General features: G+C 44.6%; 1 protein-coding gene across 1 annotated transcript in view; it reads right to left on the bottom strand.

Moving 5' to 3' along the window:
* Positions 1-25000, bottom strand: part of clcn2c (chloride channel 2c) — a 103689-nt gene that overhangs the window by 26902 nt on the left and 51787 nt on the right. The window contains 10 exon segments of the mRNA XM_048264076.1: positions 121-205; positions 1289-1390; positions 7272-7356; positions 8789-8914; positions 9057-9135; positions 13752-13842; positions 15579-15622; positions 15624-15672; positions 15674-15705; positions 23825-23829. Of these exon segments, the coding sequence (XP_048120033.1) occupies positions 121-205; positions 1289-1390; positions 7272-7356; positions 8789-8914; positions 9057-9135; positions 13752-13842; positions 15579-15622; positions 15624-15672; positions 15674-15705; positions 23825-23829 (698 nt within the window).

The following is a 25000-nucleotide window of genomic DNA, read 5'->3' as shown; positions in this document are numbered from 1 at the left end:
ACGAGAGTTGTAACTGTGTGTGTGAAAGTTTCAGTGTGTATGTATGCGTGTGCGATGTAACTGTGGGTGTGAGTGTACTCGTGTTTGTGTGTGTGTGTGTGTGTGTGTGTCTTTCCTTACCCTTCCAGCCATGAACTGACCAAAACCAGGTGGGAATGTGATGGTAGAGATGAGCAAAGTGACTAGAGCTGGATATAGCAGACGCCTGAAAACGCACACACACACACACACACATTGTCATAATCATCCAGGGTTCCCACGGATCCTTAAAAAGTCTTAAAAAGTCTTAAATACAACTTTCGGTTTTTAAGGCCTAAAAAAGTCTTAAATTGTCTGGGATGTCTTGAATTTTCGAAAGGGAGGTATTAAATTTGCGTATGGGACCGCCAGCGAGTGAGCGAGCACAAGAGAGCGAGTGAAATGTCTCCATACATCCGAACGCAATTGTATAAGTGACCATATATACTATATACCATATATAACCGCATATTTTTTTTGAATGTCGGCGACTGGCTACATAAAAACACTGTGTTCATAATACGTGCGTGCTTGAGATGAAACAAGCAGTTTTCAGCAGGATCCGAGGAGGACCTGTCTCTTAATTAATATAAAACAAATCAATGGTTTTACAATGTTTCAGTCAAGCTTTGGTTTGTTTAGATACAACTGGTATGCAAAATGTAAAGTAGTGGATTAACTTTTATTTGCTGTGCTGTATATGGGACATATGATGGATATGGGAATAGATGCACATAGTAAATTATATAAAGTAGGCCTATTAAAATATTTAAATAGCTTAGTCTAACTTAAAAAAAAAAATATTGAAGGGAATCCAGTCCAGTGCACATGTCTTTGGCAAGTATAGGCTACTACAGATACAGGTGAAGAACAGTCAGTCTCAGCCAGTAAGCACAACCAGATATGTACAGCCAGCTTCAAAAGCAAGCAGCCCAGACCCTACAATTGGGCATTGAAGGTAATTCACACAATTATTTTTCTTTCGCCAAAATATATTTCGTAACTTCTGTAGACATCCAAAATTGGGTGGGGGTTAAACTTAGTAGAAAAAGAAACTGTTGCATAAAACAATTTTAAGTTGTCGTATGTATCTTTTTGCCGTGGTATAGCCTTCGTTTTTCCATTTAGATGTCTTGAAAAGGTCTTAAAAGTCTTTACATTTGCACTTGGAAAATGTGCAGATACCCTGTCATCATGTCCATATTCGTCATCACCATCATCATCCTCCTCATCACGCACGCACGCACACACACACACACACACAACTCACTTCTTCATGAGGAACTTGTTGATGGTTTTCTGCTTCCTCATGAACTGGACAATAAGCCTGTTGAGGTACACAAAGAGAGCTCCCCCAAAACCACTCGCAATCCTGCAAAGAGAGAGAGAGAGAGGGAGAGAGAGAGAGAGAGGTACCATGGTTACAGAACATGGTGGTAACAAAAAATATGAGCTCTTAACTTCGCTACAGAGCTTTTGTGATTTATTGCATTGAATGTTGAATTAACATCATCAGATGATCTACATATGAAAATCTGAATAGCAGGGGGGAAACACTTCAAAAAATCTCTAAGCCCAGGATTGACGGAACAAGAACAAGAAGAAAACCGGAGCGGTCAACGAAACGAATGTTAACGTTACAAACGTAACACAAATCAAGCTAACCGCTAACTTCAAGAAAACAGTCAAGCAACAAAACAGGACTGATTCCGTGGGATTCGTCTACAGCAACAAGATCCCTCTGTCGTTTTCAGGCAAGATCCCAATTATCTTTGTGTTTACCAAAGATTCTAGAGCGCTACGCTATTTACTTCCCCTGAAAAGTTTCCGTGACTTGATTGTGGAGAATGATACAATCACAGACTGACTGCTAGCATTATTCAAAATGTTACAAATGTAGCAGCTTTAACGTCCTACGCTCTCAGCACTTCGGTGCAGGATTATGAAATCCGATATCCGATAACAGTTTGGACAATTTTCAGCAGAGCTTCCAAAGTGTGAAAGACCTTGCTAGTGGAAAAATGAAAGAAAACAACTCTGAAACAGATATTCCAAGCAAGACATCACCCAGGCCTACCACTAGATGTACAGCAGAGACTTCCCCCACAGGCGGTGATAACATCTCACCAAGAACGCTGAATAACATCAACAACATTAAAGAAAACATCCACACTCTCGAAAGAGAATTTGTTGATCTCAAAGAGATGATGTCTCTTCAAAGACATGTTTCTGTTCAACAAAAGCAGTTGCAATCCGTTCAACCAGGTGATGAACTGTGGACTATGGTGAGACAGCAGCGGGACGAGATTAGAGAGCTACATGGTGCCCTCAGAGAGCTAGAAGAGGACAACAAATGTCTACGGGTGGAACTGCGCAGGATGAAAGAGCTCCAACACTCTAGAATGAGAGCTAGAATGGACACTGTATGTCGAGAATGGAATGAGATGAAACAGACTTTGCCAAAACACCAGGCCTGCGTAAATCCATCCACACCATCCACCGAGACATCAACACCACAGAAGAAAAGGTAACCCGGGAGATGAATTCTTGCATTTCCCAAAAGACTTTCCAAAATGGTAACAACCTGCCAAATGAAAACATTAATTCTGATGCGGACATGATAGATACTTTATTGATCCCCAGGGGAAATTCAAGGTCTCGGTAGCATACAGACAACACACACACATTCACTAACAGCAGAAACAGGACATTTTGCTTCTATGTGACTCAAATGGGAAATATATAAATATGAGGCGACTTTTCCCATCATCAAAAGCTGTGAAAATCAGAAGTCCAAGCACAACCTCTACGGCAGAGTATTAGGACCACACATGAAGAAAAAAATATTTTTTGCCATGACGAGATTAAACTCGCCATGTCGACATTAAACTCGACATTTCGAGAATAAAGTTGAAATATCATGTCGACTTTAATCTCGACAGAATGACATTAAACTCAACATTTTGAGTTTAAAGTTAGTTTGGAGAGAGAACCACCGCCGACGATTGAAAGGGAGGGCTTAATGAAACATTGCAGTTTTCTTCGAAAGTGCAACAATGATTAGACAGGCTAGGCCTACATCATGTGGACAAAACATAGAACATAGGCCTATTAACCTCCGTTGCTCAGCCAAATAGGCTACTTTCCTGTTATCACGGAGTTACGTATAAATGCCATGGTCAAAAGTAAACGTCATTAGCGGTTTATTTATTTATTGTAGGCCTATTATTAAAGAGTGTTTTTCATCTAAAGGTTCAACTTCATGCTTATGCACTACAGTAGACTAGGTATACTAAGTGCTCTCCCCAATCCCAGACTTTCACATTGCTTGTTTGTTTGTAATGGATGCAAAACAGCCTATTGCTGAATGTCTATGAAGGGACGAATGAAGCTGTCCTCCTGACCAGGCAACCCCATTTTAAGTAAATGTACACATATTCCCTCACGGGATCAAAAGAGTATAGGCCTATATCCTTATACACATCTGTGTTTATAGCCTCCTGTATGTATTGCAGGTGAGACATGAAAAAGCAGTTTTAGAAAAATGAGTTTTGCCATGTTAACCTATGGAGAGTGACGGCCTGTGGGTCATGAAGGGAAGTTATTTGGATGTGCGGTGGCCTTACCCACATAAAACAGAGTGAAATAACATTTTGTAGCCTACTATAGAAACATTATATCATTGGAAACATGTATTATTCTAGCTATATAATAGTGCATGGTATAACCGCGAGATACAGCGCTTTACGATGACGGCAATGAGTTAACAGAAGACGCAATCTACAGTAGCCTATCTGGATATCTGCAATCTAGCAATCTATCTGAAATAACACCTATTTGAAGTAGGCCTATTATTCATGTCACATATTGTGTGTTAGTGTAGGACTGGGAATCAAAACTAGGAATCAAAATTTTAACTTTTGAACGATTCCGGGAAAATTGCAAAGATAGTCCCGGTTCCAACCAATACTCGATATTCGATACCCAAGCCTATATGCAATATATACAACTTTAAAGAAATTCCAACCCCCCATCAAAATTTGGCTAAAAATAATTGACTCCGTCATTACACCAATCCTCCTGTATGGCTCAGAAATTTGGGGTCCAGCTTTACTGCGATCAAAAAAATCTTGGGATAAATCTGTTATAGAAATCTTACACATGGACCTGTGCAAAATCCTCCTACATGTACATTGAAGTACACCCAACCATTAGCCTAGAAACCTAGATTGATGGCAGAGTTGCAACGGTTTGGCTTGAATTCCCTGCTACTTGAAAACAAAGAAGATGGATGTTGCTGTTGGCCAACAGTGTGACACGAAGTTAACCTTTGTTTTAAGATGGCAAAGTTTGAACTAGCCAACTAGCTCCGGGCTGGTGGGAAAACGCATGGGACTCAGCTGTCCCATTAAGCGCGGCAGAGGGAATTTGAAAGACAACCGATTATCCCGGCCGGACTGAGCACTGCGAACGGTGAGTGCCCAGACCCTACATTTTAATGTGGGTCTGGTTCGTCAGGCTACCCAACCATGCCTGCAGGGCTGAATTAGGTCATTTCCCTATGTCCCTGGCCATCACAAAAAGATCCATACAATTCTGGATGCACTTAAAAGGTTCAGACCCTCAAAATCTAAACCATAAAGCGCTACTTGAAAATTCAGCAGAACCAGATAAAGACAACCTCTTAAATTTGATTATAAACAACAATGACATTAGTGATACAAAACCAATACTACTAAAAAGAAATCCACAATAACAACAAAAACGCCTACATTTCCCAATGGTTAGAAGACGCCCAACGTAATAAGAAAATGAATTGTTACCTTAGATTAAACCGAAAATACGAACTAGCAAATTATCTGATTAAAAAGTCGTTACATAACAAAATACAGATTGGGCGACCATAAATTGCAAATTGAAACTGGACGGCATAAAAGATCCTGGCAAGAGAGACACCAAAGAATTTGCTCCCACTGTGACCTTATGGAGATTGAGGATGAAAAACACTTCCTTCTGAGGTGCACCAAATATACTCTACTGACAATTCAAAAATGAAAACCCTCCTAGGTGAGGAAGAACAATCCCTACAGCTCTCCGCACAGTTTGTGCTTAAGTGCCACAAACTGAGAGAAAACAACATAATGGACAGATAGTAGATAGTAGTATTATGAATAGTATTATTATTATTATTATTATTATTATTATTATTATCATCATCATCATCATTCATTATTATTTTTTTTATTATAATTTATTTATTACTATTATTTAATCAACATTGTTTTGTTTATTTTATATATGTATGTACTGAATCTGTATACATGCTTTGACAACACAAGCACTCTTGTCATGTCAATAAAGCTTTTTTGAATTGAATTGAATTGAAAATTGGGAGAGAGAGGGAGAGAAAGAGGGAGGGGAGAGAGAGAGAGAGAGAGAGAGAGAGAGAGAGAGAGAGAGAGAGAGAGAGAGGGAGAGAGAGGGGGGGGAGAGAAGGGAAAGAGGGAGAAAGAGAGGGAGAAAGATAGAGAGTCTGTGTAAGTCAACAGTTAGATTTCTTGTGAATTGTTCCTTGCATCCCTGCCACCTCTAGCAATAACACATGTGTCAGATAAGGAGAAAGAGAGAGAGAGAGAGGGAGGGAGGGAGGAAGAGAGAGAGGGGGAGAGAGAGAGAGGGAGGGAGGTGTGTGTGTGTGTGTGTGTGTGTGTGTGTGAGTGTGTGTGTGTGTGTGTAGGTGTGTGAGTGAGTGAGTGACAGTGAGCGAGAGATGTCAAGGAGTGAAGGAGAGCTGTTATATCACTCAACTGGCCACAAAATACCACCCACTTAATGCCCAGCACACACACACACACACACACACACACACACACACACACACACACACACACACACACACACACACACACACACACAGACACAGACACACACGCACACACAGACACACACTGGCTCACCAGGGTTGTGTTCTTTACATAAGTTTTACATAATGAGTTTTACATAAGGCTGTGGGTCTGTGCTAGCACATGCTAATGAGGCTACATTATGCAGGAGCAGCATGAATAATTAATCACTCTACACCACAGAGATAGAGAGAGGAGTGCTATCTGCAACACTGGCTTTGGCAACACTGTATACAAACAGTCATGCTAATAAAGCTCCTTTGAATTTGAGAGAGAGAGACAGAGAGAGAGAGAGAGAGAGGGAAAGAGAGGAGGATGGAGGGAGATAGAGAGAGAGAAGGACAGAGAGAGAGAAAGAGAGAGAGGGAGATAGAGAGAGATAGAGAGAAAGAAGGACAGAGAGAGAGAGAGAGAGAGAGAGGAGGACGGAGGGAGAGAGAGAGAGAGGAGGACAGAGAGAGAGGGAGGGAGAGGGAGGGAGAGAGGGGGAGAAAGAGCAGACTAAGGACTTCTACATACTCGACGCACCGGACCGGTAGCTGACAACCGCGGACGCCAAAATGACGTGATCTTGCTGGCACGCCAGGATTTTAGCCAGGTAGCGCTGAGGTAGCGCAACACCATTTTATTCAGACGAGCGACAAAGCGGAAACAGGAAGATGGACTAGTTCGAGGGTGTTTAGAGTTGCAGTGTTTTGTTACAGTCGTGAATTTTTAATAGTTTGCTGATAAGTTAACAAAGTTACCAGCGAGAGTTGCAACACATGGAATTAAGAGGAAAGAATAGAAACGATTTATTTTCAAACAAAGGATATCTATTAAGGCCTGAACAAAATCTCTTTCCACTTCAGGAAATTACACAAACTCAGCCAGCTGCTAGAGGCTAGCTAATAGCAGAGCCCGTTTACATTCTCTGCTACTAGTGTTTCTTAATGCACCTTCTTCTGCTGTGTAACGTAGTTAGCTGCTTAATCTTTCACAACAGCCACACCTCTGGTCAGGAGAATATTGCAACTAGTGTCGCGGACCACCACGAGTAAAGTATAAATGGTTACGGCGCTCCTGTGACGTCACATTGTCGCGCTACCGGTCGGGTGCGTCGAGTATGTGGACCGTTTAACAGACCAGCATCAGCCTTTAACACATCCTGAACAACACCGGCTCCACACACACACACACACGCACACTAACACACACACTAACACAGAAACACACACTCTCACACTCAAACACACACTCTCACACTCAAAGACGCAAACACAAACACACACACAGAAACATACACTCTTTTTCCACACAAACACACACACACACACAGAAACATACACTCTCTTCCACACACACACTCACCCTATGACAGCAAAAGCTGGCAGCTCCTGGAGGTCAAAGGGGAAGTCCAGTCTGAAGCGAGTTTTGAACAACGCAGTGATGGTCTCTGAGAGAGAGAGAAAGAGAGAGGGAGAGAGGGGGTTATAACAACGCAGTGATGGTCTCTGAGAGAGAGAGAGGGAGAGAGGGGGTTATAACAACACAGTGATGGTCTCTGAGAGAGAGAGAGAGAGGGGGGTATAACAACGCAGTGATGGTCTCTGAGAGAGAGAGAGAAAGAGAGAGAGAGAAAGAGAGAGTGAGAGGGGGGGTATAACAACACAGTGATGGAGTGTGAGAGAGAAAGAGAGAATGAGAGGGGGGGTTATAACAACACAGTGATGGAGAGAAAATGTGTTTCTTCTACAGAAACAAAGCCAAACAAAGCCAGCCTCCCTATGGAATGTTGGAAACAAGTTTATTATATTATTCTACAGAAACAAAGCCGGCCTCCCTATGGAATGTAGGAAACAAGTTTATTATATTATTCTATCAATCTACTGTGTCTATGTTTATTTCTGTACACTCTGACAACACAATTATGAGATTTTCCTTATCGATGGTCAGTGTGGACGTCCAGCCCATTATATAGACACAAAAAAATCTCCCTATGCCAGCCTCCCTATGAAATGTAGGAAACAAGTTGTTGACGCGTTTTTTATGTCAGTTCTAGACTATGGTGATGTGATTTATAGAAATGCTACTGCTTGCTCACTTAAAGCCCTGGTCTACCACTCTGCCCTGAGGTTCATTACTGGTGATGACTACAGTACTCATCATTGTGTCCTCTATGGTAAAGTGGGTTGGTCATCTTTGACAGTGAGGAGACATAATCATTGGTATCTCTTTATTTGCAAAGGTATTGGAAAATTACCAGGTTATATTTCAAACATGCTTGTTTAGAATTCTGGTCCCTATCAGACCAGATCAAATGACTGTTTGATGCTCAAGGTTCCTCGTATCCACACTGTTTGATGCTCAAGGTTCCTCGTATCCACACTGTTTGATGCTCAAGGTTCCTCGTATCCACACTGAGTTGGGCAAGTCGGCCTTTTGTTATGGTGCCCCTACTTCCTGGAATAATCTTCAGTGTAATATAAAAATGAACTCTATACTTTCCTATAATCAATTCAGATCTGTAATCACAAACCTTCCTTGTCAAATTGTACCTGTTTTATGTAAATGTTATGTATTATTGTTATTATTTTATTCTTTAATATATGTTTTATTTACCACAATTATTATACTATATCTCTTGTTATTTAATTGTTATTGTTAATTAATTGGCTTAATTGAAAATGAGGACTACCCTCCATGAACCTCCGAGAATAAATAAAGGTTGAATGAATGAATGAATATGAATGCATTTAAAACAGCAATACACACTTATTAACATACATATACATAAATGTTACATACTGCATGCTACATACTACCCCCCCACACACACACGCACACACACACACACACACACACACACACACACATCTTTACTTTACCTTCATCTTTATTCCACACTGCCAGTACTCTGAAGATGAAGGCACTGAAGGTGGCAGCAAAGAAACCCCTCCAGTAGTTCCGCACCGCAAAGAAGGTGGAAGTTACCTCAATACTGAACAGGACACCTGTACCACACACACACACACACACACACACACAAAGTGTCATAAAAACATACCATTATTCTCTCAAATGGATAGACACAGCACTTGCAAGGATATTCAAATGTACATGCTTACACACAGACACACACACACACACACTCACCTCCGATGGGTGCAGCAAAACAGCAGCCCACTCCAACCGCGCAGGCGGCAGCAAGCATCTCGATGTTCCGTGACTCATTCTGTACAAACACACACACACACACACACAGACAAGACAGAAGGCACTAATTCAGACACACACACACCTGAGTAACACGGAAGGCCTACATCCTGGCTCTCTACCTGTAGCTCCCCTGCCTCTGAGCAGCTCTCCAACATATCTGATCTTCCTATCAAATCAAACAATGTTCACATATCTGATCTTCCTATCAAATCAAACGCACAGTTGACAAACAGAAGGTAAAGGAGTTGAAAGGAGCCTTAAAACGCATACAAAGCTTATTTAGCTGTCATGGGTCGAGATCAGCTATACGAATATAAATCCTTAAAATGCATACAAAGCTTATTTAGCTGTCATGGGTCAAGATCAGCTATACAGTGCCTAATATAAAGCCCAAAAAGATACAAAGCTTATTTAGCCGTCATGGGTCGAGATCAGCTATACGAATTAGTGCTGTCAAACGATTAAAAAAAACCAACCAATCGACCAAATATAACTGAATCGCGGATTACACGGCGGCAAAAGTGCGATGCTGGTGTGAAGAGTTTGCTGAAATTGAAAGAATGAAATCTAATGTACAGTTCATGAATCGAAAGCAGAGTGCATCGCACTCATGTCGCATCGGTGTCCACAGCAATTTGAAACACCATTCAGCAGACTGGGAGTTCAGAACTGCGCTGGTGTTTATTGTACGACCTACCTTTGGTCGTATTCGTAGCACAAACAAGTAGGTGCAGCATGCCTTTACGTAGCCTACTAAAGGCGCATCATCATAGGCTACATTTAATCTGCATCACTTCCATTTTAGCGGGAAAACAAGTTAACATACATATATATCACTGATTCTAATGGGAAAGACAGATAGCCTAATTACACCTTGATGTTACATCTAGTTATTAATTTGCAGGCCATTCAATAATTTTTACTAACACGCAGTTATAAAGAATTATGTGTATGTAACTTACCCATGTCGAAACGATGTAGGCAACATTACAACCCATTCAGCACGCATCAGCTACACTTTACCATATCCCATGTAAAACGGTTAGTTTGCTAGCTAGCCAACTGTGGAACTTCAGTATAACAGGTACAGCCAATTATCTCAATTTAGTTGTAGGAAAAAGGCTACGCTCATATTACAAGTGATAGAATGAATGTGTGACTTATGTGTTGATGTTATGACCAGTAAGTTGTAGTTACTTTTAAAAAAGTAGTGTTTGCTCGTTACTCATTTTCATTACTCAAAAAGTAACCCGCTACTTTACTTAGTTACCTCTATGGAGAGTAACTTATTAATGCTAATTCGTTATTTTTAATGCTATTTTTATGTTTGCTCGACTTTGGGCAGAACCCAATATCTGTTCCTAAAATGTGTAGGCCTACATAAAGTTCTACTATGGAGGACATAATAAAGTTATTTCTTTTGTGCTATTTATTATTAAAAAAATGCCACAAACAGAGCACTTGACAAGAAAAACACAGGGCTTATACTTCAACACCATGTTAAGGGTGAGTCGTAGGGACAGTCAGGAAACTACACACTGATAAGGAGAAGGCTGTGGGAAGCCAGCTGATTAGTGGGTTTGACGATCTGGGTTTGAAAATGGGAAACAGGTGACTGATTGAAGTGATGCTGCTTCCCATTATGTGTGTTTTTCAGTACCAGTAACGCAGCGCGCTCCATGACCTCTCAGACCTTTTTAGGATTTTTCGCTTTGACATTCTCCTTTGCGGACTAATCACCGTCAGAAGACAGAACTCTTTGACTTGAAGGACCTGGAGCTTGGGCTGGCCGCTGGAGTTTGGGCTGGCTACTCGCTGGAGCTTATTGGCCACTGGGCTGGGAGTAGGGATTGGCTATTTTGGAGTAAGGGGATTGGGTTATTTGGAGTAAGGATTGCTATCCCCGGTGCCCGGGCGGATGGCAAGCTACTCCTCTTGGCCTTCTCATTAGTCGGACCCACAGTTCATCCACACTGACCTAGCTTTCAACTTCACTGCCATTACATACACTGCAGGGCAAGTTTAACGCTACAACCAGGTCCTAGCTAGCAGGTAGTTACTTTAGAATCCCTAGACAATGTAGCAGGTAAGGAGCTAGCTTTGTAACCTTTTGTTTGTTTTGGTTTGTCAGAGACTGCCTTGGCAGTTTTCGCGGTCTTTGTCGGGTGGATTCTGCGCGGTTGGTAACAAACCACCACTATGAAACAATATCAAATAAAAAACAAAAAAAAACAAATCTGACTAAAATCTATATGACTGCCGCGTCATACGTATGGCCATAATAACACAGCCTCGATTCATCTTGGGGCATATAGGTGAGCACAAAATATAAGGGAGGGCTTATTTTATAGCCTTATACTCTTTCATTAAACAGGCGCCTCCCAAATTTGGTGCAAAGCTAGTGCAAATCGTATCACATACACTGGTTATGACATGTGTGCTGCTTTTGCCGAACTTTAGTTATAGTCAGCCAAAGGCAGTTTGACTGTGCCTACATTCGCGGGACACTCCTGTTAGTAGGCTGCTACAGATAACTCTTTTACAGTAACCTTATTTTGTGCCTTTTATTCACGCTTTTGTTTCAAGATTTTAGTAAGTATAACCCTTTCGCCCCCCAATTTCTATGCAGCAGGTTTCATTATCCAAACAGCTCCCCTTTCCCCTGAAAGGGGCGCGTACATGCAGCACAGTCTAGCTAGATCCAGTGTGGTGTTGTAGTTCTTAACGCTACTAGTTGTTGCAACAGCTAGGAAAACTACAAAGTTTGTTACACCAAAAGAACGTTAATCTCGAATAAAAAAAATTGACGCCAAGTAAATAGGTTTACGCTAACGCCATTAATAACGCTGCTTAACTGACAGCACTAATACAAATATAAAGCCTTAAAACTAAGCTTATTTAGCCATGGGTCGAGATCAGCTATACTTAATATAAAGCCTTAAACGACAACGGCTTATTTAGCCGCCATGGGTCGAGATCAGCTATAATAATATAAAGCCTTAAACGCATACAAAGCTTATTTAGCCTTTTATGGGTCGAGATCAGCTATACGTAATATAAAGCCCAAAACTAAGCTTATTTAGCTGCCATGGGTCGAGATCAGCTATACAAATATAAAAGCCTTAAAATGCATACAAAGCTTATTTAGCCGTCATGGGTCGAGATCAGCTATATAGTACCTAATATAAAGCCTTTAAAATGCATACAAAGCTTATTTAGTCACATGGTCGAGATCAGCTACTACTAATGTAAAGCATGTTCATTTTGTCAAAGTAGCACTGGGAGGAAAGCAGGTTGGCTAGCCTTGCAGACATAAAGCACATGTGGAAACGTGACGACATGCATCAGTGCACTTGGGATAGGGAAGCCTCATCCTCCTACATGCAGCAGTGCACTGGGAAATCCTCCTCCTACATGCAGCAGTGCACTCTGGGAAAGGGAATCCTCATCCTCCTACATGCAGCAGTGCACCTGGGAAAGGAATCCTCATCTGGGAAGCAGTGGAAGCTGGGAAAGGAATCCATTCTCCACATGCAGCAGTGCACCTGGGGAAAGGAAGCCTCATCCCCCATGCAGCAGTGCATGCATGCAGCTGCACTCTATGAGCTCCCACCAACTGGACAAATAAACTGTGCCCTTAGAACGCATGAATATCAGATAAAGACAAGAGCAGAGGGGATTTATTCATTAGAACACACAACACACACACACATACCTTGAGAGAGAGAATGTGTGTGTGTGTGTGTGTGTGTGTGTGTGTGTGTGTGTGTGTGTGTAGAGTTCTTGCAGTAACAGAATGCAGTTCCTCATCAGTATTCCTACACCACAGATTGTGGCCATCCAGATGAGAGGAAAGAGAGAGAGAGAAAGCGTAGAGAGAGAGAGAGAGAGAGAGAGAGAGATAAGTTTAGAGAGAGAGAGAGAGAGAGAGAGAGAGAGAGAGAGAGCCGAGGAGACAGAGAGGAAGCTAGAGAGAGAGAGAGAGAGAGAGAGAGAATGGGGACCCTAAGGTTGAGGGTTTAAAACCCAAGCTGTTATAGCATCAGTCTTCCCAACAGTCTCCACCATTTTTTTCATCTTCCCTCTCTCTATCCCTCTATCCCCTCACTGAGTACAGTTACAGCCAGTGGGCTTGATAAGCAGTTTTTGTTCATGAACAGCTCTCCCCTCCCCTCCCCCTCTCCCTCAGCTTATGCCTCTGTGTTAAAAAGCGTGGAGATTATCTAGAGGTTCACAACTGGACACATTTTGTTTCTAATATACCAGAGAATCCAAAGGCTCAGGTTAGTGATGTTGTAGTGAACTCTGGGGTGAGTGGGTTCAGTTAGGGATGCTGTAGTAGATAGATAGATAGATAGATAGATAGATAGATACTTTTATTGATCCCCTGGGGAAATTCAAGATAGTGAACTCTGGGTGAGGGTGGCCAGATGTTAGGTGAACTGTGTGACCTTCCAAGGGTTAGCATCAGAGCCAGGGGGCTTCAGGTCAATTTGTAGTCAGTGGGTGGCTGAGAGCCTGAGCAAGCACCACACACACACACACACCCTGCACACACACACATATATGCACACCTACAGATACACACACACACACACACACACACACACACACAAACACACACAGACACACTGACACACTATATCTCATAGATTCCTCCAAGAGAGACATAAACTTGTTGAGAAGAGCTGCAACAAAGTGACGCACATGTACAAATGGCCCCCTTCAAGATAAACACACACACACACACACACACAGAAAGAGAGAATAAAAACTGTTTAGACTTTTATAAAAGCATTTTAGACTGATGACATTGATGAATCAATGAAAAACTGCAAGCAGCAATGAGGGGCCACAGATTAAGTTGAGCTGCCATGGCAACTCAATGCTGTTACATCAGACATATGGCCACAAGCAGTCAAAGCAAGTGTCATGTCTAGCAACCAAAGATTGCCCAGAGATATAATGGTCATCACTTCCTGCTTCCATAAGCCAGAATCATTTTATTTTTTATATGGTTTTAAAAAGCAAGACATATACAAAGATTAGTCTGAAGATCATCTTTAAAGCAAGTTCTGTGACAAATGGACAAAATCTGCGGGACCTGTGAAAATGTTTTCTACGCTGGACAAAATCCAGGACGGAGGCCAGATCAATTATATTGACATCACAGGTTGGCATGTGTCGGGCCTAAGGACCCACAGCATTAACAGACACCCCCAGTAAGTATAAGCCAATTGCAGCGCCCCCAAAGGTCAAAGGTCACCAATGTATTGTGTGTCCTCCTAATCGGTCTTGAGTCCATGCACTGAGTTTGTTTTTATACATGAAAGGGTTGCTGAGATATGAGCTCATTCTGTTTACGGCTTCAATCACCGACTTTGACTGTTGAGGTTGAACGGTTTTAGATATGGCTACAAAAAGCACAACATTTGGAAGGCTTGGTCTAAAGATCATTTGTGTCAGATTTCAAGGATTGGACAAAATTTGTGCCTTGAAAAAATGTTTTTAGTGTTTTTGATGGATTGCACATGGTCAAAGGTCACCAAATTTATTGAGCCTTATCCCAATGGGGTCTGGAAGTCCATGGACTAAGTTTGGTTTTGATACATAAAAAAGGTTGGTTGAGATATAAGATCACTTCCTGTTGCTGAGATATAAGCTCACTTCCTCTTGCCATTGATTTTGATGTGTTTTGATGGCTGTGATGTGCAAACCCTATATGCAATGGGATAACTTTTGTGAGGTTTGGTCTTAAGATCAAGTGTGTCAAGTTTGGTGTCGACGACAAAATGTGTGACCTGGAAAAAATTTGTTTCACTTTTGATAAAAAAAAGGTGAAAAAAACATCCTGGCGAACTTGTTCTTAGTCCAAGGATTCTAAATCAGGTCAATGGGTAAAAGTTACATGCTGCGAACGCGATGTCCAACTTTGACCTGTTGGTGGCTTCAGAGCCGCTTGAGGTGCTGGGACATGAAACTTGGTGAAATGAATCATGGACTGTCCCCAATCAGTGTGCCAAATTTCAACTTTTACCAGACGGTTCTATGGGCTGCTATAGATTCCCACAATGGGAAGTGTAATAATAGGAATGCATAGAAACACAATGGGTGCCTAATTAGTGAAACACACACACAGACTCAGTGGTATTAACAGTGAAGTGAAGTAACATACTAATCCCGGGCGCAGTGAGCTGCCTGCATCAACAGCGGGCGCCGGGGAGCAGTGAGGAGTTAGGTGCCTGCTCAGGGATCTTCAGCCGTGGCCTACTGGTCGGGTTCAAAACCGCAACCCTGATTACAGGTCCGGCGATAACCAGAATACGGCCGAAGTGCCCGCGCTGTGTGTGTGTGTGTGTGTGTGTGTGTGTGTGTGTGTGTGTGTGTGTGTGTGTGTGTGTGTGTGTGTGTGTGTGTGTGTGTGTGTGTGTGTGTGTGTGTGTGTGTGTGTGTGTGTACCTCCTTCCCAGAGGCATACCACTGCCCAGTGCACAGGTGAGGCCGCATGACTTTGGCCACAAAGGTCTTGAGGGTCAGATACCCTTCAACACCACCCCCTCAGAATGGTCTTCATCTCTGGGATAACCTCGACCCTGAAACCACATGCAAGGGCTTAGTGTGTGTGTATGTGTGTATGTATGTGTTAGTGTTGTCGATACCAAAATGAATGTTTTGATACCGATACCAAGTCAAAAAAATTTCTGATATTTTTTGATAATTTCTAAAAATGTGTTTGATTTGGGGGCCCCCACCACCTTGACGTCATCAGTAATATTATAACATTCTTTTATAATAACTACACACAATTCTTCATTTATTAAGCCTTGTTACTTATTAGTTAATGGTTTGTTCATCATTAGTAATTTTAATTTATCATCAGTAAAGCATTTGTTCACACAGTTAAAAAATAGTTTGTTCATAGTAAATAAGCCTATATCTAAAAGTATGTTTATACATTATTGTTAATACTTTTTAATAAATGATGCAATAATATATTTTTTGATTAAGTAACATTTCCGTTATTTGATCGTTGTGAAGTGGTTGTTTCATTACTCATCATGTACTTACAAACATATTTTATGGATTTTATTTACTACAAATGCTTTACTGATGATAAATCATGTATGAACAAGAAATTACTAATGATGAACAAACCATTAACTAATAAGTAACAAAGGCTTAATAAATTATGAATTGTGTGTAGTTATTATAAAGTGTTACCGTAATATTGAATATACTGTAGTGTGATCATTCACACCAGTGGCCATCCTAGATTCTGTTTTGACTCTCTCCCACACACACACAGAAATGTTTCTATTTCATATTTTGAAATTCATATAAAGTGTATTTAGTTAATGATGTATATGTTATAATCTGCATAATTACTAGTAGCTAAACATATTTAGTAATTTGAATACTTTATTGAGTTTTAAACTATTACACTTAGGCATATCTTTTAATGTGGTGTGTAGGTCTAATTGAGTGCACATTGATGATGTGTAGGTGTAATTGAGTGCCTGTCACTTTAAGAAATACTTGAGCGTAATTAGCCTTCAGTCTCACTGTGTTTTAGGCTAGTGAATAAATAAAATGGATAGTGCATAAGGATAGTATGTGGATGCAATTCATTATGTTTCCTATGTCATTAGATAAAACACATCTTTCTGGGTTCACAGAAGAGATTGTCCTGCAAATGTTCATTCATGAGTTTAGTGAGCACTACTGACAGACGGACCTGAGCTAGCAGGATAGTTAGTAAAGGACCTCTCCAGATGTTTGCCATAGTTATGTGAGCCTATTTCTAAATTACATTACCCAAATAGTAGGCCTAAATGACCTAAATCCCACAGCCTGGGTAAGATAGCAACACAAACTTCAAGTGAGTAAATCAACTTGATATTAGTCTATTATTATGTGTTACCATAGCATCAGTTAAACTAGCAGCCATGTCTCGTTTAAGGTGTGTGAGGAGAAAAGACACACAGCCACCGGCTAGAGGAAGAGGCACCAAAAGCCTGGCATACACGCATATTACTTCAAAGAACACGGTCATTTTAAAAGTATCGATACTAATAAAATTAGGTATCGCGGACGCTTTTAATTGCAGGGTATTGCGATACTTTTGTAGTATCGGTGCACTGTGCAACACTAATGGAGTGTGTGTGTGTGTGTGTGTGTGTGTAGTGCTGGACGGTATGACCAAAAATGTACATCACGGTATTTTTCAAAATTTCCATGCATAATCAGATGTTCACAGCATTTTCTACAAGTTGGGAGAGGAATTGCTGCAGTACATTGAGTAAGGATGGTCTATTTTACTGTCATGATGTAGAATTCCTCACTGACTAGTGGTATGCAGTTGTGCATGGCCCTAGAAAATGATGCTGTTTACAAAGAGCCACCCATGATTCTAATGAAGAATCTAATCAGAATGCAAAGACAATTGCAGTCAAAATACAGAACTTTTATGTGCAAATTTCACAAACATTTTGTATAAAACCAATACAAAAAAAAAGTAGTGCAACTTGCAATAATTATACTTTTTGAAAATTATACAATTTAAAAAAAAACCCTCTGCTAATATGCTTACTCTGTCAAATAGGCCCATCAGAAACATGCCTTATTGTTATTGTGTGGCTTTACATGACGCTAGTGGTAGGCTAACGCTAACTTCATGTGGATGTGGATGTCTTGTTAGCCCGCCATGAGCTTCTGGTTCAGTTCGCTAGGGCAAAAAAACATTAACAAAGTTCATTTTGGTTCACTGATGACAGTCAGATCATTTCTAACTAGCCAGCTAGTATTGCTCAGTGCATGTCTATAACATGCTTTACTTGCTACCTGGATAATTTCAGCAAATATTCTTAAGGTGAGATGAATGATAAGAACATTAAACTTCACTGTGTTCGGTGGGTTGCTAACTAACATCACCTACTAGCCAGCTAGTTACAGCTGTTAAACAATCTCAATAGAATTTTCGGGATGATAAATCTTTTTCTTCAATGCAGTAGCCTATCCCTAAACGTTTTAACTAAAGAAACAATTTAAGGTATTCTGTGCAACACCTCTAAATAAAACCCCTACCTGTCAGACACCAAACAGGACGAGGACCACAAAAGCTGCCACGCTCAAAAAAGTTTATTTAAGGGTTGGGGTTAAGGGGGGTTCCGGGGGTACAGGAGTTCCAAGAGGTTTGCGGTGTGTGTTCCCCCAGTAGCCTAACAGCCATGGCAGGAGCTGGATGATCCAGGAAGTCCTGGGGAAACACACACCCAACAGCAATTGAACCGAAGCAGCAGTACAGTCAAGGACTAGGCGGTATTCAGAGAAGAGGGACGGAAGGCAGGTCAAGATTACCGGGCTGGAGAACACAGAAGTAGTCGAGCTGGTCCGGGATCACAGGCAAAGAGTCAGAGGCGCTTCAAAACAGGCAGGTAACTGGCGCTGGCTGCAGACGATCTGACAAGTGTGGACTGAAAAGCAAGGCTTATATACAGGGCATGATGAGTGGTGAATGCAGTGCAGCTGGTAGGTACCCAGGGTGAGGCAGAGCAGAGCAGGAACAGGTGGAGGTCAGACTTCAATCAGCTGGCAGGTTACCAGGCAGAGAGAGTTTCATGACAGAACCCCCCTAAGGGACGGCCCCAGAAGTCCCCAAGAGTGACACCACGCCGGGAGGGCGGAGGGGAGCCGGTGGAGGGCTAGAATTCCTCCTGAGCGGTCCGAGTGAACATCCTCATCCTCGGAGGGAGCTGGAGGGTCGTGGACAGAAGACGGGACAGGTACCGACAGGGTCAGGCACAGGACAGGAAGCCGGGCGGCAGGAGGGTTAGGGGACCCTCTGGGGCTGCCCCTACGGATTGCAGGTTGATCAGGATGCAGACGGTGGAAGTCGGCATGAGTGTCCGGTCCACAATCCCACTGGCTGGCACCCAGGTTCTCTCCTCAGGTCCATAGCCCCTCCCAGTCGACGGTGATACTGGAGGCCCCCACCGCCAGCTGGACCGAAGCAGGGGTCGAACGGTGAATACACCAGCCCACGGGCCAACGAGGGCGAGGAGGAGGAGGAAGCTGCACGGGACCAGCGGGCTTTACGCGCCGGCTTGACTTTCAAACATGGAAAGTAGGGTGCACCCTCATGGAGGTTGGCAACTGGAGCCGGACTGCGGTTGGGCTGATGACCTCTGATAGGGAACGGCCGAGGAATCGAGGTGCCAGTTTACGCGATTCCACCCGCAGTGGGGAGATCCTTGGCTGACAGCCACACCTTCTGGCCAACACGTAGGCGGGTGCCGGCGATCTTCGCGTTAGCCCCAGTGGCATAGCTGACAGCTGACTTGAGCAAAGATGCGGGCACGAAGCCAGACCAGGCACGCACGGCAACGGGGCATAGGGCAGGGCAGACGGGCAGGACACATCTCCTTCCTGGCTGGGGGAACAGGGGGGGCTGGTAGCCATACACACACTGGAAAGGTGACATACCAGTGGCAGAGCAGGTGAGGGAGTTGTGAGCATACTTATCCACATCAGTTGTTGTGCCCAAGCCTGGGGTTTTATGAAACCATGCACCGCAGCTTTCTCCAGCTCCTGGTTTGCCCGGGGCCGGATTGACCATTGGACTGGGGGGGGTGGAACCCAGAGGTGAGACTCACTGTGGCCCCTAGAAGACGGCAGAACTTCCAGAATGTAGAGGTGAATTGCAGGCCTCGGGTCAGAGACAACATCCCTGGGCAGCCCGTAGACGGAAGACATGATCAAGAACAGCCTGGACAGTCTCTGGCAGATGGCAGTTTAGGGAGGGGAATGAAGTGTGCCATCTTGCTGAACCGTCAACCACAGTGAGAATGACTGCCATCCCACCTGATGGTGGGAGGCCAGTTACAAAGTCCAAGGAGACATGGGACCAGGGTCGGTGGGCACAGGCAAGGGCTGGAGTAAAACCAGCGGGGCCGAAAGGGAGGACTTGTTCTGATTGCAGGTGGGGCAGGCACGGACGTGATCTCTCGGACATCCTTCTCAAAGAAGACCACCAGAAGCGCTGGGCAAGGAGATGGAAGGTGCGGGCGGAGCCCGGTGGCAGGCAAGGCGGAGTTGTGTCCCCACTGTATGACCCGGGACCTCAAATTTCTGGGACAAAGAGATCGACCGCCTGGGCATGCACTGGGACTGGGATGGTCACGAGGGCCTCCTGAATTTCCTCCTCGAGCATCCCAGGTCAGGGCAGCTACGCACGCAGGGATCGGGCAGAATTGATGCAGGTTCCTGGGAAGGGGCCATCCTTATGAAACTGACGAGAGAGCGCCCGCTTGGTGTTCCGAACCTGGGCGGTATGACAGGGTGAAGTTGAATCTGGTGAAAACAAGGCCCAAGGGACTGTCTGGGGTTAAGACGCTTGGCATTGGCGGATGTATTCAGGTTTTTTGTGATCGGTCCAGACCAGGAACGAACTGTGGACCCCCTCCAGCCAGTGACGCCAACCTCCAGGGCAAGCTTGACAGCCAACAGCTCACGGTTTCCAACATCATAATTGCGCCTGCAGGTGAAAGCCGGCGAGAGAAAAAATGCACAGGGGTGCAACTCGTTGTCCTCCTCTGCCCATTGAGAGTATGGCCCCACTCCCACGCCTGAGGCATCCACCTCGACAATCTAACTGCCGGTCTGAACCGCATCTGGAGGATGGGGGCAGTGGTGAACCGGCCTTGAGGGTATGAAAGGCTGTGTTGGCCTCTGGGGTCCAGAAAAGGGGTGTTTGATGCTGGTCAGAGCTGTGAGGGGAGCGGCGACGAGCTGTAGTTCCGATGAATTTCCGTAGAAATTGGCAAAAACCGAGGAATTGCTGCAACTTCTTTCCTATTCCCCCGAACTGGCCAGGAGGTAACTGCCAAAACCTTTTGGGGTCCATCTGGATATTGCCTTCGAGTGACGATGTATCCCAGGAATGACACAGTCTGAGCATGGAACTCGATTTCTCCGCTTTGACAGAGAGAGTTCTCCAGGAGCCGCCAAAGAACCAGCTGGACATGACGGGTGTGTTCGGACAGAGTTCTGGAGAAAATTAAGATGTCGCCCAGGTACACGAAGACTAATTTATTCAGCATGTCCAAAAGAAAGACATTCATTCAGCCTGGAATACCGCTAATAAGGTGAGGCCAAATGGCATTACCAGGTACTCATAATGGCCGTGGGTGTTGAATGCAGTCTTCCACTCATCACCCCCTTACTCGCATCTAGGTGGTAAGCATTTCTAAGGTCCAGTTTGGTGAAAATAGTGGATCCCTGGAACAACTCAAAAGCAGAGGCGAAAGTAAAGGCAGAGGGTACCGGTTCTTCACTGTGACATCATTCAGACCCATAATCAATGCAGGGGCTAAGAGAACCATCTTTCTTTTCCCACAAAGAAGAACCCGCACCAGCAGGAGAGGAAGACGGGCGGATGATGAGTCCAGCTGCCAGGGAGTCCCTGATGTAATCCTCCATGTTTTTCTTTCAGGAGGGGATAGTGAGTAGAGGTGACCTTGGGTAGAGCAGTCCCAGGAGGAGATCAATGGCACAGTCGCACGGACGGTGTGGGGGCAGAGATGTGGCTTTGGTCTTGCTGAACACCTCTCGAGGCCATGGTAACATTCAGGGACATTAGAAATGTCGGGGCAGTGCTGGGGGGTACTGAGCCGGGGGGCGGCGGGCACGCAAAACAGGTCAGGTGGCAGGCATTTCCCCTCTTTTCACAGTTCCGAGGCCCAATCGAGGTGAGGATTGTGAGACGGAGCCAAGGGTAGCCCAGGATTAGGGGTTGGCCTGGAGAGCTGAGCAGGTGGAAGCGATGGTCTCTCGGTGGTTTCCTGACACCATCATTGAGATGGGGGCTGTGATGCTGGTAACTGTGCCACTACGCGGACCGCCCAGGCCCCGGCTGGAACAGGAGTGGGACAAGCGATGGCTTTCAAGCCCAGCTGACAAGCAAGTCCTGTGTCAATAATGTTTGCTTCTGCGCCCAGAGTCCACCAGGGCTGCCAGGGTGTGGGTGGAATCAGACAGGTGAAGACAGACTTGGATGAGGGGTTTACGGCTGATGGAGGGCTGAATGTTCATTGAGCTCATCCGATTCCCTCCTACATCTGGTGAGCTCCGCTTTTGCTGGACAGGTGGCGACTCGATGACCATCACCACCACAGTACAGGCACAAGTTGAGGTGATGCGTCAGCTACGCTTCTGCAGGGGGGGGTTAGGGGAGCCCATCTCCATCGGTTCAGACTGGTCCGCTGGCTAGATGGTGTGGCAGGTGCGACAGAAGGGCAGTTGGGACACCTCGCGGTGCTGGTGGATGGACTCCCACCGCCACGACGGGGGCCTGGATCCCTGGTCGATGCGCTGGGACAGCCAGAGCAATGGCTTCATCAAGAGTGGGGGGGTTGATCATGGGAAACCAGCTCGCCCTGTCCGCCAGGCTGTGGAGGAAGGCATCCACCAATGCTTCCATGTTCCAGGAGCCCGACTTGCCACAGTTCGAAAGTCAATGGAGTAATCCGCAACAGTCCTTCTGCCTTGGCGTAATACTCATCAGGATCCGAGATGCCTCGCTGTTGTGGATTCCAACGTAATACCTTGAGCATCTCCTCTGCGAATAGGTTGAAGGTTGCACATGCTGGGGTCTGGCGCCGAACTCCCCGCTCCTCAGAGTCGAAGCTCGCCCGGCCAGGTGAGTGATCACGCACGTGACCCTCCGCCCCTTCAGTGGCAAAAGTCCTGGGTTGCAGGGTAAACTGACACGCAGCTCGTCAGGAACGCCTGCATTACCTGGTTGGGTCGCCGCTGAACCGCTCTGGATTGCCGATCCTGGGTTCTGGGGCTCCGCAGCCACGCAGCAGTGGACTGGGCAGGAGACTCGGGTGCTGGGCCAGTGAGCAGGCTGGCTGGGGCTGGGCCGGTGGGAGCAGGCAGAGGAGAAAGGTTGGTGAGAAGTTGAATGATCATTGCAAAGTTGTTGCTGTTGCTGCTGGAACTGCTGACGCTGTTGGTAGCCGGCTTGAAGTAGGAGGCAATGTCAGCAGTGTTGCGGTTTACCTCTCTCTCTGTCTCTTCCAGGCGCTGTATTACGGGGTGGGTGGTTCTGGTTAAACGGTTTCATGTTGGTTCGACCAGTGCTGGGTCCATGTTTGGTCAGATCGCACTGTCAGACACCAAACAGGGACGAGGACCACAAAAAGCCACGCTCAAAAGTTTATTTAAGGGTTGGGGTTAAGGGGGTTCGGGGTACAGGAGTTCCAAGAGTCTGCGGTGTGTGTTCCCCAGTAGTCGAACAGCATGGCAGGAGCTGGATGATCCGGGAAGTCCTGGGGAAACACACACCCAACAGCAATTGAACCGAAGCAGCAGTACAGTCAAGGACTAGGGCGGTATTCGTGAGAAGAGGGACGGAAGGCAGGTCAAGATTACCGGGGCTGGAGAACACAGAAGTAGTCGAGCCGGTCCGGGGATCAGGCAAAGAGTCAGAGGCGCTTTCCAAAACAGGCAGGTAACTGGCGCCTGGTTGCAGACGATCTGACAAGTGTGGACTGAAAAGCAAGGCTTTATATACAGGGCATGATGAGTGGTGAATGCAGTGCAGCTGGTAGGTAACGAGGGTGAGGCAGAGCAGAGCAGAGCAGGAACAGGTGGAGGTCAGACTTCAATCACGTGTGTTACCAGGCAGAGAGAGAGCTCATGACACTACCTAAGGGGAAATTAAGCCTTAAGGGTCATACTTCAGGGAAAACTTAAGGGGCCCTATCATGACATTCCTAAAGTGCATCACACGCCAAAAGTCTATTCAAATTTAGTAGGATGTCCAGTTCACATTGGGAGGGGTTTCAAGTATCAAACGTGGATGCATGGCGAACAACAACAAATAAACAAAGTGTTCCTAGGTTTTTTAATCAGTCATATGGGTGTGTTTGGGGCGTAACATCATTTTAAACCAATGAGAACGACATCTGTCATTCCTTTAACGGGCTAAAAGCGCCGATATGTCAAATAAATGCATCGGTATTTTGGCATTCAACGCACATTTGAAGGAGGCTGCTTGGCGAGACCGTGATGGAATAGTCATTCTTAAACCATGCTTTACTAAAACCTAGAATCGCTTAGTTTGGTGTTCCCATGCTGCCTTATGCTGCGATTTGATTCACGCTGCTAAGGCAGCCTGGAGACCATGGAGCAAATTTTTCGCCTGAGATAGGGGACCAATCACAGAACAAGGGGAAAGCAAGATGATGATGAGCTATGCACAGACACATTTGATAGACATCCGTGGCACCCAATAAACGGATCTGGGCATTTTTTTTTCAAACACGCAGAAAATTAACGCTTATTCCCAGACCACGCCTCATTGAGAAGTGGTGGCGCTTAGCCAGGCTAAGCATAGCCTTCACGATTTGCACTCGCCTATTATTTGAACTCATTGGCAAAGTGAAACTAACTTCACCAAGGAGTCAGTCAACCACAAGACAGTTATATGCAGTTACTTTCACTATTGACTGACAATGGGTTACCACCAAAAACATAGGCTGGAAAAAGCAACACTTAGCATAATGTTGCTCAAATGACTGAATAAAACAACATTTATCCTGCAGACGAGTTGCTTATATCTTGTGACAGTGCATCTTCAGCTGTGCTCCATGCGTGTCTCTCGCCTCTTCCCTAACCGTCATTACCAATTTGCAAATGATGGTGAATAACTACTCATCATGAGATGTACAGTATTTCGTAATATCTTTATTCTAATTATGTTTCCCATTGTAATCGCGGCAATTTGTAATGCTTTGCATGGACGGCGCTGGTGTGCGCTCATGAATGATAGAAGGATGGTGCTGCATCTGCCAATATGACTGTTGACACGCTTCTTA

This window comes from Alosa alosa, chromosome 15 (genome assembly GCF_017589495.1).
Source record: "Alosa alosa isolate M-15738 ecotype Scorff River chromosome 15, AALO_Geno_1.1, whole genome shotgun sequence".
NCBI lineage: Eukaryota > Metazoa > Chordata > Actinopteri > Clupeiformes > Clupeidae > Alosa > Alosa alosa.
The sequence above is the reverse complement of the archived record's forward strand: the minus strand, read 5'-3'. Positions and strand labels throughout refer to the sequence as shown.